This window comes from Tamandua tetradactyla, chromosome 1 (genome assembly GCF_023851605.1).
Source record: "Tamandua tetradactyla isolate mTamTet1 chromosome 1, mTamTet1.pri, whole genome shotgun sequence".
NCBI lineage: Eukaryota > Metazoa > Chordata > Mammalia > Pilosa > Myrmecophagidae > Tamandua > Tamandua tetradactyla.
In genome coordinates, this window is record NC_135327.1 from 77696096 (window position 1) to 77710644 (window position 14549).

At 39.4% G+C, this 14549-nt stretch overlaps 1 protein-coding gene across 1 annotated transcript in view; it reads left to right on the forward strand.

The window, feature by feature from the left end:
- EGFR (epidermal growth factor receptor) overlaps positions 1 to 14549 on the forward strand; it is a 212876-nt gene that overhangs the window by 151729 nt on the left and 46598 nt on the right. Inside the window, 5 exon segments of the mRNA XM_077119335.1 lie at positions 86 to 159; positions 996 to 1086; positions 5488 to 5687; positions 6648 to 6780; positions 12823 to 12913. Coding sequence (XP_076975450.1) covers positions 86 to 159; positions 996 to 1086; positions 5488 to 5687; positions 6648 to 6780; positions 12823 to 12913 — 589 coding nt within the window.

The window sequence follows — 14549 nt, forward strand, 5'->3', positions numbered from 1 at the left end:
CAGTTGTTTGTACAGTAAATATATATATATCAGTTTCTTAACTGATAGAGATTGCAAATAAATAATATGCTGTTATTTATTTCAGAGACTCCTTCACACGTACTCCACCTCTAGATCCAAAGGAACTGGATATTCTAAAAACTGTAAAAGAAATAACAGGTTTGTACTATCACTGAGCCCAAGTGGGAAATCGGTGTTTTATCTACTGAACTATAGACATATTTCCTTTTCCCTCAGCATAAAAACATGTCTTCTGAAATCCTACCGTGAATGACTGATATTTTTCAAATGTCATTTCCCTGTATGGGATGAACTCAAACACTTTAAACTGAGGGCTGGGCCTTTCATGACTTCATGTAAAAATATTTCATCCTTTATTCTCCCAAGCATAAGCAAGCCTCGGGATGGCCCAATAACTTTAGTAGGTAGAGAGAGAGGCAGGATTGGAAAGAAGATGAGGAAAGAGTGTAGGCACTCAAGTCTTGTAGACCAGACTTCAAATTCCTTGCCACTGACTGACAGGCATGGAGTCAGGACTACAGCTGAGCTCCATTTTCTCTTTATCTCTAAAAGAGGATCATTAAACCTACATAACAAAGTTTTTGTGAAGATTGGAATATTAAGAAATCATGTAAAACTCCTTGTATGTGATAACAGCTCAATAAAAGGCAGCTATAATTGGGAGTAGGAGCCTCTTAGGGTCATCCAGTATGGTGACCAGCAAGGGTCCGTGGCATGATGGGGACAGCCCTTGGGTGGGGATTGGGTGGTGGGAGAGGTCTAGCTAGGGATGAATAATTCCATGCAAGAGGCAGGATACCTGTTGTAAAATTTTGCCTTGGATTGAACCTGAAGTTTGCATGCATACATATTCTCAATGGAGATATTAAAAGAATCAAATCTCAAGATTTCACATTTCCTGCTCTTATTTTCATCTCAAGAGTATCCCAGAATTTGCAGGTCATGTTTGCCTGAGCTTTCCTTCTGCTTTCTAGGGTTTTTGCTGATTCAAGCTTGGCCTGAAAACAGGACTGACCTCCATGCTTTTGAGAACCTAGAAATCATACGCGGCCGAACAAAGCAACAGTAAGTTTGGCTGCAGCCAAAGCTTGGCAGACTTTTAAAATCTTTTTATTTTATTTTGAAATAATTTTAGACTTACAGAAGAGTTGCAAAGATAATACATATCCTTCACCTAACATCCTTTAGTTTAGACATTTTACATAGCCAAAGTACAATTATCAGAATGAAGAAACTAACATTGGCATGATGCTATTAATGAAACAATAGACTTTATTTGGACTTTGCCAGTTTCTCTGCTAATGTCTTTATTCTATTTCAGTGTCTACTCCAAGATCCCACATTGCATTTAGTTTTTATGTCTCCACAGTCCTCTCCAATCTATGATAGCTCCTCTGTCTTTTCTTATCATTCAGGCCTTGACACTTTTGAAATAAACCAGGCTGGTATTTTATGCAATGTCTTGTGATTTGTGTTTGTCTAACATTTTGTCATTATTGGATTGAGTTATGCATCTTTGGCAATAATGGCATGGATGTGCTATGTCACATCATTCTATATCAAAGAGACCTGAGAGGTTTTTTAAAAAATTGTGTTGTGGTAACATATATAACACATAAGTTTTGCCATTTTAACCATGTTTAAGTGTACAGTTCAGTGGCATTAATTATTTACAACATGGCATAACCATCACCACCATCCATTCCCAAAACCTTTTTATCACGCTGAAAGAAACTTTGTGTCCTTTAAGTACTAACTCCCCACTTCCCTTTCCCCCAGCCCCTGATAATTTCAAATCACTTTGTTCCTATGAATTTGCTTATTCTAGATGTTTCATTTCAGAAATTTCTATAACACTAAGTATTTTTTCCAGGATCCTCACTTTTCCGTGCTGACAATGAAATGCATATCCACATCCACACAAGCATCTTTAATGTAATTAGAGTAATGATGCACTTTCTGGTGAGGAGGAGTTGTTGGGGACTCTCATGGCCCAAACAGCCTTGGAAATAACTCTGTTTACTAGATCTGTTTCCCATAATTGACCCCTTCAAGTACTATATAATATTATGTGTTATTAGAGTAAATCAGAATAGCCTATGCATAAAGTGTACATTGCTTTCCAAATACTGTCTTGGCTATACACCTCTGATACAAAGCATGCAGCTAACATTGCTCCAGAAAACCCCTTTGCTCTGACTTCCCAGGAACACGTCCTTTGCCCAGGGTTCAAACAGAGATGAAAGTTTTAGACTTTTTGTTGAATGACTGCTAGGTAACATGTACCATTAGACATGACTTCAGGGACTTACACAAGATGCGGGGCATTCGTCTTTCCTCATTTAATGAGGGGTCTAATGATACACAGCTGAGGGTGGATGCTGTGGCTCCATGATGTCATCAGGCTCCTAAGCCACTGCCGTGCCATTTTTAGAATAGGACCCTCAACCTCATATACCCCAGAAGGCTGCTGAAACACTCACCATCATGTCCATATTCTAGTAAAGTGGAGGGAGAAAGGACAAAGAGCAATGGAGCAGGCAACTCAGCCAGCCTCTTCTTTACCACCCCAGATATGCCCAACTACACCTGTAGGTTTGAACCATGTCACATGGCCACTCTTCTTCATCAAGAGAGCTGGGAAATGTATTTATGTATTTTGCCTTGAAAAAGAAGGAAAAGGAATAAAAGAACATCTGTCTGCCTGCTGGGGGAAAAGGTTTGCTCTAGGGGTTACCCAGGTTCTTGTCAGCACCCCATACTTTCTCTAGAGAGATTGGGGAAGGAGACGTCTTGGGAAAGGGATGTCTCATTTGTGTGCCCTGCTTCTAGGTGCCACTAGCTAACAAGGTGTTCCCGGCACCCCACGATGCCAAGTCAGAGCCACAGAGGCGGGACCAGGGACAGAATAGGAGAGATGAGTTTCATCCACAACAATGTCCTTTGTGGCCAAAACACAGTCACTGTCTTTGAGAGAGTAAAATCAGTGCTTTGGTGCTTTTCTACCAGGAACTTGATCAGACAGATAATTCCAAGCAAATTCCTATTCCTTGCTGTTAATACCCATCCAGGGAACCTTCTATGCCGCAGGGTTGTGTGGGTGATGTCAGTATTCCCACAGGGAACACGTTCCTATTTCCTGCACCTTTGGCCGTTCTTTCCAGACTGGTTAAACCACTCTAGCCTAGTTTTACAAGTTAGCTCCTTATTTTGCTGCTTTAAAAGGAAAAAATCTCCTCCCCAGGCTTTCTCCTCATCCACCAGTATCCTGTGTTTTTTCCTGTCCTCTTAATCAGAAGCCCCCTCCCATCTTAGTCCCTCTGCATCCCAGCCCTGTCCATCCCTGGTGATATAATTGGGGCAGTCCAGGTCTGTGTGAGGATGATGAGATCATATGAAGGGAAAAGGCACTGCCTCTCCTTCCTGTGGCACCTTGTCCCCCTAGGACTGGGCCTCGAACAAGCAAACCCCCACCTTTCACTATGGGGTGCACAGAAGTTGCCTCTGCCTCAAAAGAGGCTCCATATTTGTTATCAGCCTTATGAGGTGTCAGATTCAGCAGACGGTATATTGCACTTAAAATCAGTCTCATTGTGGATGTCCCACTCTATCCCCCTGAACCCGTAGGCTTCCCAGAATGTCTCTGCAATAGTGGGATGTGTGGGCTAGCCAGAACAAGCTGCTGCTAATAGGACAGGAAAAGAAGAGTGGAGTGGGGAGGAACTGGTGTAGAGGGCCAAAAAAGGGTTAAATGGAAGGAGTAAGGGACAGCATCCTTATCATATTCGTGTAATCAGCCCAGGGCGGAAAGGGCAGTACAGGAGGACCAGAAGGACCATCAGTCTGCAGATGTGGGGGTCAGAGGAGGTGGCTAGGGGAGACTAAGCTTTGCAGAGAAAGAGCACTTCGAGGTGGCATTGGGGAAAGCTGAATGTGTTATAGCATGTCTTATTTATTAAAGTATGAGCGTAACCACCAATAATAAGTGGAAGAAAGCAAGATTGCTATTGATATCTTTTAACTCCAAAAATTGAAGTGTATCAGTATGAATGGGATAGGATAAGGGACTTGTAAAAAAAAATGTGTTCATGTGCATTCTCCTGAAAGATGAGGGAGGGAAAGGAAAAGGTAAATTGGTGCCAAGAAAGCATCAAGGCTTGGATGGTGGCCCCGTTATTTGAGGACCATAAAAGACCATCTCTCTCAGCTTCCTAAGGCAGAATCACCAGGCCCCCCTTACCAGTGAGACTGCAACTTCATCCCCAACTTCATCTGCAGAGTCTTGGCTTCCCCAGGCAACTGTGGGAGGATTATTAACACTAGTGGATGTGCATCTCCTATACCAGGCCCCTCGCTTCACTCAAGAACCTGGACTGTGGAGAAAGGGTAGGAGGAAGAGAGAAACAGAGACATTCTCCCCATTATACTTTAAATCTTTGTAATCCAACCCCTTAATTATCAGCCTTTTCATTCAGTCCTGTCTCAACTTGCTCCACTCCCCATCCCTAAGAATGTAAATCTCTTTCCTGTGGCTTCTCATCACTTGCAAACGATTCAAATTCCTCCTGGAGGTGCTCTGGCTTCTCCCGCCCTCTCCAGACCTGTCTCCTAACCCTTCTCCCTCTGCTTTGAAGATCCAGCAGTAGCTTGTGGTTCTCAGCCCACATAGTATGGTTCCTTGTCTTCCTGCTCCTCTCATGGGCATCTGCCCTCATTTTCAACTGGATCACTCATACACAGACTTTTCATTCAGTCATTTGACAAACACGTATTGATTGTCACGTAGAGCCTTAACTGGGTGGTGTAGAGGTTGGAACAGTTCCTGCTCTCCAGGTCTCACAATCTTAGGCATCACCTCTTGGAAGAGCCACCCCTTCCTAGAGAGGCCCCTACTCTCTGCTTCCAGATGCCGTCCATATTTCACCGTCATCACACTTACCCTGCTAGGTTCATATGATCTGCTTGTATGGTTTGTCCCCACTAGACAGAGAGTTCTTTGAGAAAGAGAAATGGATTCTCAACCTATTTAGCATTGTACACAGAATATATCAAATGTTTGTTCAATAACTATATGGATGGATGGATGGATGGATGGATGGTTGAAACTACCACCTTTGACGTATATTTGCATGTTGGAGAGGTTCAAACAATTTTCCCAGGCAAAATAAAATTTCAGTAAATAAAATCATGACTTTCAAGACATTTGTTTAGCCCCCAATCTGCCAAGCACTAGATTAAAGATACTAAAATGAACAAAAAACTGGTTTTGCCTCCTGGAGGAGCTTTTAAAAATTTTGCAATTTTCACAAGTTTACAATTTTACACACCTTCCACGATATAATATTCACTCCAGTGAGAGGCAGTTTGCAGTAAATCTGAGGCTGTCCAAAAACTCCAAGTAAAATTTTTAGTGATGTAATGTTTCTCTCACTTTTGACAATGTTGTTTTTCTTCTCTCCAATGCAGTGGTCAATTTTCCCTTGCGGTGGTTGGCCTGGACATAACATCCCTGGGATTACGCTCCCTCAGGGAAATAAGTGATGGAGATGTGATAATTTCAGGAAACCAAAAATTGTGCTATGCAAATACAATAAATTGGAAAAAATTATTTGGGACCTCAAGTCAGAAAACCAAAATTATAAACAACAAAAGGATAAACGAGTGCAGTAAGTAATCACCTTCTGTTTTGATTGTTCAGAATATTTCATCAGCCCACTTATTTTGATTTAGAATATGTGAGGTTATCCCAAAGCATTTAGATTATTATTATTATTATTTTATTCCTTAAGAAATAAGTTAGGGAAATAAGTATATTCCTAATTGTGAAGTTATCATGAAAAGTTAATCAGAATTGACTCCAGATCTTTCTCATTTCATAGAATGAAGTTACCTTGAGGGTTAGGCTACTAATGACTTGGCATTTACAGAACTAAGATTATTATTAATTATATTGCATTTTGAGCTTTAGGTTGCTCTTTGATCATTTCAGCTTTCAGTGACTATGGCCATATACACCTGTGCGCGTGCACGCACACACACACGCATACACACACACAGAATAGGTCTAACATTTCATATTCTGATTGCAGAGCCCTAAACCAGATTTCTAAACTGGGGTATGGTGCACAGTTGCCTGGTGATGAGACCTGGCCTCTGGCAGAAAAAGCCCTGAATTAAAATTCAGTCTCTGGCCCTTCCTAGCTCTGAGACTTTGGTCGATTTTTTTCAATTTCCTTAGGCTTTGGGCTTCCTCATCCATAAATGGAGATGATGATGTTGTTGAGAGAACTTCATGAAATTCTTTGTGCAAAGCTCTTAGCATGGTGCCAAGAACAGAGCAAGCAATCAACAAGCCTTTTCAGTTGTCACTGGCATTTATCAGAAAATTAAGGAGCAGAGTTTAGGTCCATCATCAGTCCCACGACCCATGACTCGGGTCTACTGTCCCCTTGCCACCCAATAAGGAAATACGAAGCTTGCAATCTGCCTCCTGGCATTGCTTCTGTCTGCATAACTCGAGATAACAGAAAACACAGCATCCCTCACACATCCCTAACAGTATTGATGGAATGCTCACTCTGATCCCTGTTCCTGCCCTGACTCCTTGTTACTTTCTGCTTTCTCAGAGGCCATAGACCATGTGTGCCATCCCTTATGCTCGTCAGAGGGTTGCTGGGGTCCGGAGGCCAAAGACTGTGTCTCCTGTCAGAACGTCAGCCGCGGCAAGGAATGCGTGAAGAAATGCAACATTCTGGAAGGGTAAGGTGTTGTTTCTATAATCCCTTTTTTCTGATCAAAAATAAAACTCAGGTTGAGAGTTAAGCAATATGAGTCTCTTCTCTTTTTTCCTTATTTTTGGAAAACTTTTCGTCACATAGGAAATGAACAACTTTTTTCCTCATTGCTACTAGGATTCTGGAAATCAAAAAGTAAGTGAAATTACCTTCCCTTTTGTTATTGTTTTCATTATTGTCACCAAAGATACCAGCTTTGCTTTTCCTAGTGCAGGGCTGACATCCGAGGACATCAGAGCCCAACACCCTGAGCTCAAGTCCCAACTAAGACACTTTCCAGCCCTATGACTTGGGCATGCCACTTATCTGTGTCTCAGTCTCTCATCTGTAGTCAGAAATAAGATAGAACTAACTCATAGTGTTGTGAAAATGAAATGATAAAAGCCCTATTATAGCGGTTAGGGTGATGCTGGACCCAAAACATGCATATCACCCAATATTATGGTTCTCAGAAGGGAAAAAGGCCTTTCGAATGCAGTTTTGAGTACAAAATATTATTTCTAAAAGATACTTGAAAATCTTGGTATTAAGCATATGCCTCTTGAAATCAGTAGGTTAAACATATTGGTAAAGACCAAAGCGAACTAAATGGATATGAAAAGATGTTGTTGGTAGTTTGGGATTCTTCAGCCAGCAGTTGAAGAATGAGGAAAGAAGGCATCTTGGCTTTTATTTTCCAGGCCATTCAGAATTCATTTGCATAAATGTTCAGATTTCAAACTCAGTCTGAGAGCCGTCTTTGTAGATATGTTCATTTATTCATTCAGTGATCATTTGCAGGTGAATAAAGCAGTAATTCAATGCTACTGGGTGTAGCCGATGAGGCATAACTAAATTTAAAATATAACAGCCAAAAATATGTGCAGTTATAAGACTTTCATGACCTCCCTGGCCCTTCTCACCATTGTGTTGAGGGTTCTAAAAACAGAAACCCAATGACTCAGATTCTTGCAAGGAAGTTTCTTGAGCATGTTATCAAAGGCATTAATGCATTTAATGTCAATATTTCTTGAACATGTTATCAAACCCATCAATGCATTTTAATATAGCTTCATCTCTTCCCCCATGCTTTTCCATCCTTGTTCTGAACATGAATGCAAAACTGGATGACTCACATTGTGTGGCTCATGTGTTGGTCCTGGGCCCTGCCTCACTTTACAGCCTTGTACTCACAGACATTATCTGCAAAATCCACTCCTTCCTGGGATCCTGGAAAGCATTTCTGCACATGATAGAAATCTTTCAGTGGACACATTTGCTTTGAATCCTTTAAAAGGGTGCCGAATCCACCATCTTTTGTAAACAACAGAGAAGATAAACAAAAGGAAACATCTAGATGAAAAGAAGGAGCTATACAAGCCATTTTGTCTTTCCCCAAGAAGTTAATTGTCTTAATGTTGTTCTCATATGATGATCCCACCTGCTTCCATTCTGCCTGGAGTCACCACACTCCTTAAAACCTCAGCCCACTATTAAATTCACTTTTTAAATTATCAATGCTCAGTGCTGGTGTGTATACAGCAAGATGGGCAGAGGTGCTCTGAGGTTTTCAGAGTAACGCTTTTTAATCTGAAGTATCCCAATTGAAAAAATTCAAAGGAATTTACTGAGCATCTTATCTTGAGATCAGAACATATTACCTCGGCCAAGTTAATGAACATTTTCAAGCATTTTTGTCTAGCTCTGCTATGCCAGGTGATTTTAGCATCCCTTCTTTTTTAATTTGGAATTGGTCTTCTTCTATGTTGTATCCTTTCCAGGACTCCAGCACCTACACTAATTTCCCCTAATGAAAAAAAAAGATCTGTATTGCACAGAGGCATGCACCCACATACATGTATTTGACTTCACCCTGCTAGTTCAAATTTCCCAAACATACGGCCTTCTTCCCAGTTTCTATCTGTTAAGCATAAGTTATAAACTGATCTTCAAATGGATAAACATCTACCAAGCATAACCTATCAGACTTGCCCACCCACTTTGGAGCATTCTATAAAACCTTCTTCAGACACCCTCCCCACCATCTACTACTCTGGGACCAGGTCTGCCAAAAGCTCCCCATTACAAGGCCATGCATAGTGTATCATTGCCCAACACAAGCAGACACTGGAGAAAGTCCCACATTCACAGCCTGCTGAGCTATCTAATCTTCCTAGTAAGAAGTCAGTGAGCTTTCCTCCCTCTCAGTTTGCTTACAGAGAAGATTCATTCTATAAGAACTGCTTGACTTTCTTTTTTTAACTTTTTATTGAAGTAACATATACAATTCAAGATTTTCCACTTTATTCGCTTTAAAGTATACAATTCAGTAGTATTATGTTCATAATATTGTGCTACCTTCACCACCATCCATCACCCAAAAGTTTTCATCACCTCAAACAGAAACTGTCTAGTAAGCAATAACTCCCCCCACTCCAATAGGTAACCTGTAATCTACTGTCGGTCTTTATAAATTTGCTTATTTTTGGTACTCCATATTGGCAAAATCATACAATATTTACCTTTGTGTGTCTGCTTATTTGACTGAACATTGATGTCTTCTTTTATGTTATAGCATAAATTAGAACGTCATTCCTTTTTATGACTAAATAATATTCCATTGTGTAGATGTACCACATTTTGTTACCATTTATCAGCTAATGGATACTTGGTCAACTAATTTTTGACAGCGTGCCAAGTACATTAATTGTGAAAAGAGTTGATCTCTTTAACTAATGGTGTAGGAAAACTGGATATTTACTTACAAAAGAATGAAATTGGACCCTGACATCATATCATATAAAAAACAATGAGATCCAAATGGACCAGGGACCTAAATGTAAGAGCTGAAACCCTAAAACTCTTAGAAGAAAACGTAACCTCAGATTTGGTAGTGACTTCTTAGAAATGACACAAAAAAATCATAAACAACAAAAGAAAAAAATTAGGTAACTTTGACTTCAAAATTAAAAACTTTCGAACGTTTAAGGTCGTTAACAAGTGAAGTGACAACCTACAGAATGGGAGAAAAAATAATGCTAACCATATAATCTGAGTAGTATTTATTATCTAGAATTTATAAAGAACTGCTACAACTCAACAACCAAAAGACTAATAACTTGAGAGTGTAAATAGATACATGGGTTTATTTCAGAAGTCTCAATTCAATTCCATTGGTCTATCTTTATGCCAATACCACATTGTTTTGATTACTGAGCCTTAGTATGTTTTGAATTCAGGAAGCATCTTAGACTTCCAACTTTATTTTCCTTTGTAATATTGATTTGGCTATTTAGGGCCCCTTGTGATTCCTATGAATTTGAGCATTGACTTTTCCATTTCTGCAAAAAAACTGTTGGGATTTTCATAGGTATTACATTGAATCTGTAGATTGCTTTGGGTAGTTGCCTAGCTTTCTTAAAAGATCTTCAGTTTTCTCTTGGGAGTCAGATCTGTTCTCCAATTATGGGCCCATCAAAGACTATTTTCTTCAGCCCTCTCTTATCATTCCATCATGTCTTTTTCAGCTGCTACCACAAATGTACCAAGGTGGCTCAGTTTAGGTATAAGAGCAATGAAGTTTTCACAGTGTGAGCACGATCTTTTACAGTATTTTTACATACGTAACTGTGCCTCGGTTTTCTCATTGGGAAATTCGGATAGTAATAGTATCTAATAGATTGGTCATGACAATAAGTGAGTCAGTTCACAGGAATGCTAGAAAAAATATTACACGCCATTATTAACATTATTTTCATTGTCATAAGGCACCATCAATTTTGTCATGGTAAACATTGTATAGATTTTTAAGTATCTTTCTGTAAAATAAATTATTTCAGGTAGACCCAAATTAAGTTGGGTCTTAATTCCTGAGAATTCCTCCCAGTGAAATGAATACAGCTCATCATGAGGGTTGTAATTAAATTCTTATTTCATTGGGCTGGGTAGAGACACAATATCCCCGTATGTGTTTGGGCACTATACAATGTGCAAGCTAACAGCAAGGTGCCACTGAAAGTATTCCAGAGAAACTACAAAGTATGTTTCTTTCCTATATGGCCAGTCTAAAAGATCCCCTCACTTCCCTCTGCTGTCCACCTCAGCATCAGCATCAGAAAATGCACCTGAATCTCAACCAAAATGCTTTCAGTTGCATTGTAAACACATTTCCTTTTATTTTCCCATTAGCAGATATCAGCATCCTTTGACAAATTATGCTTTGTGCATTTCAAGTTTAGTAATTTAGAGGCCTCTTTTCTGTGAAAGTATTTTTATTTCTCTAAGCTGCACAAAGTTTGTGATCAAGTATAACTCTCCTAAATTGTTCACGTGGCCTAGACCAGGGCCATTTGGTCTTTTATTTGCAATATACTATGCCTGGTGTTCCAAAAAATATTAATACAGACAATATTTCCTGAAATTTTATCTTCAAGAAACACTAAACAGTGAAAATTATGTTAAATATCATGATGGACCAAGAAATAGATGATGAGATAAATATTTGTTGAATTTATTTGCAATCAATAAAAAAGTACAGTCTTGTCAAGAATGTGGTAAACTTGATGTCCATGATAGGCTTTGAATGACCTCAAATAATGACTGAAGATAAATTAATATGAAAGTTAGATTTGAGGCAGAGGCCATTTTTTTTTTTAATTAAAAAAAGAGAGACTGTGCGAGAAAGAGGCTCCAGAAGGAATTAAAGATGAATATAGTTAATTTTCCTTCCTATTTCATGGGTCAGGGCTTGCATCACAGCTCAGGTCCAGAATTATTCAGGAGCAGAATGAGAAGACCAGTTTGATTCTGGAGGAATCCTTTAGCTGATAATGCTCATTAACCTAACAGGAACATTTGCATAACTGATATGGCCATTTCAAGTTCCAGGAAGAAATACTGGTGCAGTCCTTACAGCTACAAATCAACATTACTCTCCTATGTTCAGTTACCATCTCTTTAAACAGACAAGGCAATTAAAATAGCCATCTTTGAGAGTGCCTTGGTGAATTTCCTGTTAGTGTAGAGAAAGCTGGTCTCCAGCAGCACCTGCGTGTTCCTTCTGCGAGACTTCCACCTTAAGAGGCATGGTGACCCAGAGAAGTGCAGGGAAAAAAAAATCCAGGTATCTTATTTGGTTAATTGATTTCCTTTGCCTATAAGAGAGACCATGTGGCCCACATTTTCGGTGTGTAAGCACTCCTTGTTCACCACTTGGGACAAAGACCTGTAATTAATTACCAGGCACATTTCTCTCTTTTCCCAACTGTTGTCTTTTTTTTTATTCTGTCTGCTGTATCGTGGGAGTCACATTTCATTCTTTTTCCATGTGACTATCCCATTATTGCAACACCATTTGTTGAAATTTTTTTCTTTAGGAGGCATGGGCCAGAAGTTGAACCCAGGTCTCCCATGTGACAGGCGAGAATTCTATCACTGAACTACCCTTGCAACCCCCCAACTATTGTCTTTTTAATTAAACTTCGGCTTCTTGCTTAATATTGATATGTACATCTTTGAATAATGTTGAAATATTACTAACAAAATTGTTTTCATGTCTGTTTCATATTTACTGTATTCAATAATCATTTGAGCAGGTTTTAATATCTCTCCTTCCTTTTCCTATCCCTTATTCTAATTACCATTTCTTTCCTGTTGAACTGAAAGATTCATGAATTTGATATTAAGGAGGGGGGACCCTGAAAGACATTTTTTTTTCATTTGTTGGCTTGTTGCTTCTATACAGAAACCATAGAAGATTGTGGAGAAGGTATTTTGATTATAAAGGAAGTTATGTTTTTACTTAGGGCCAGGATGCCAAAGATTCAATGAATCAAATCAATTTATCATCTTAAAGTATAGAGCTAGAGTCCAAACTGTTTGACGGATACCTAAAATTATTCTGAACATGAGAGAGGTTGATTTGCATTGCCTGGAATTTCAAGCAGATCAACCAAGACAGTCACGACAGCTCAGCTAGTGGAAGCTGGATCTCAGTGGCATTGATCTTTTCCTCTCTTCCTTCTGGCAGGGAGCCCCGGGAGTTTGTGGAGAATTCTGAATGCCTTCAGTGCCATCCCGAATGCCTTCTCCAGGTCATGAACATAACCTGCACAGGACATGTAAGGAGCACATTTACTGTTTCCCCACACGCCCTGGGGAAAGTGCCTTCCCTTCTCGCTGCTGGGATGCCAGAGGGTGTGGACTTACAGCCTTGCTTGGTGGGCAGTCGTCACACAATCCACCGGAAGATGAGCCTTCCCCTTTCCTGTCAGCCATCCCCAAATCAGCATAAGGATGACGGTGCCAAACCCCAAGACAGGAAGGCCTGCGCTGGGCGTTTACTTCCCATCTAGATTTCTCCTCAAGGAGTCATAAGGAATGTAAACCATGGACTACAGTTACTCGTACAATTATAATACTATTCTCTCATCAATTGTGAGAAAATCCCACACTAGTGCAAAGTGTTGTTACTAATAGGGAAAACTAGGTGAGTGAGGGAACTCTTGTACTTTTTGCATGATTTCTTGGTAAACCGACGATTCCTTTGATTAAAAAAGAAGAAGAAAAGAACAAACTTAAGAGGAGGAAAGGGAAAAAAAAAGAAAGATAAGGAAAGTAAAAAAAAAAAAAAAAGTCATAAGCCTTGGTATCCTGTCAACTAGTTTCACTGTTTCTAAACTCTTTCACCATTGCTTTATCACGTCAACTCAAAATTTTCAAATTCATGTTTGAGTTTATAGTTATTTGAAGAATTTTGACAGAAACTCTTAGTAAATGTTTTCAAAATGCACAGTTCCATATCTACATGTTAAATAATCTTTCTCTTTTTTTTAAAGAGAAGTTCTATCAGTGGCTGAGATATTTCCAATAGACTCGAGATGTCATTCTACAGGTTATTCTTATGCATTATATAGATATTCATTTTTAGTTTTTAGTGTATTAGAATAGCTAGAAGAAAATACCTGAAGCTGTTGAACTATAATCCAGTAGCCTTGATTCTTGATGATGATTGTATAACTAGATAGCTTTTACAGTGTGACTGTGTGATTGTGAAAACCTTGTGACTGACACTCCCTTTATCCAATGTATGAGCAGATGAGTAAGAGAATAAAGACAAAAAAATGAATAAATAATAGGGGAAATAAGGGTATGGGATGTTTTGGATGTTCTTTTCTAATTTTTTTTTTCTGTATGCTGTATGGTGGGAGTCACATTTCATTCCTTTTCCATGTGACTATCCCGTTATTGCAGCACCATTTGTTGAATTTTGGGGGGGTGGGGGGCTGGGGAGTGCATGGGTCAGGAATCAAACCCAGGTCTCCTGCATGGCAGGTGAGAATTCTACCGCAACTACCCTTGCACCCTCATGGGTGTTTTTGTTTATTTTTATTTTTATTTCTATTTGGGGGTGTGGTGAAAATGTTCTAAAATTGATGTGGTCATGAATGCAAAGCTACGTGATGATACTGTGAGGCGCAGATTGTATACTTTGGATGATTTTATGGTATGTGAATATATCTCAATGAAATTTGAAGAAGAGAGAGAGAAGTTTTAGGTTTACAGAAAATTTATGTGGAAAGCGCAGAGTTCCCATATACCCCTCACTCATGCAGCTTTCCCTATTAGTGACACTTTGCATTAGTGTGATGCTTTTGATATAACGGATGAAACATTATTATAATTATACCATTAACTATAGCCCATGGTTTGCATTAGAGTTCACTGTCTGTGTTGTACAGTCCTATGGTGTTTTTT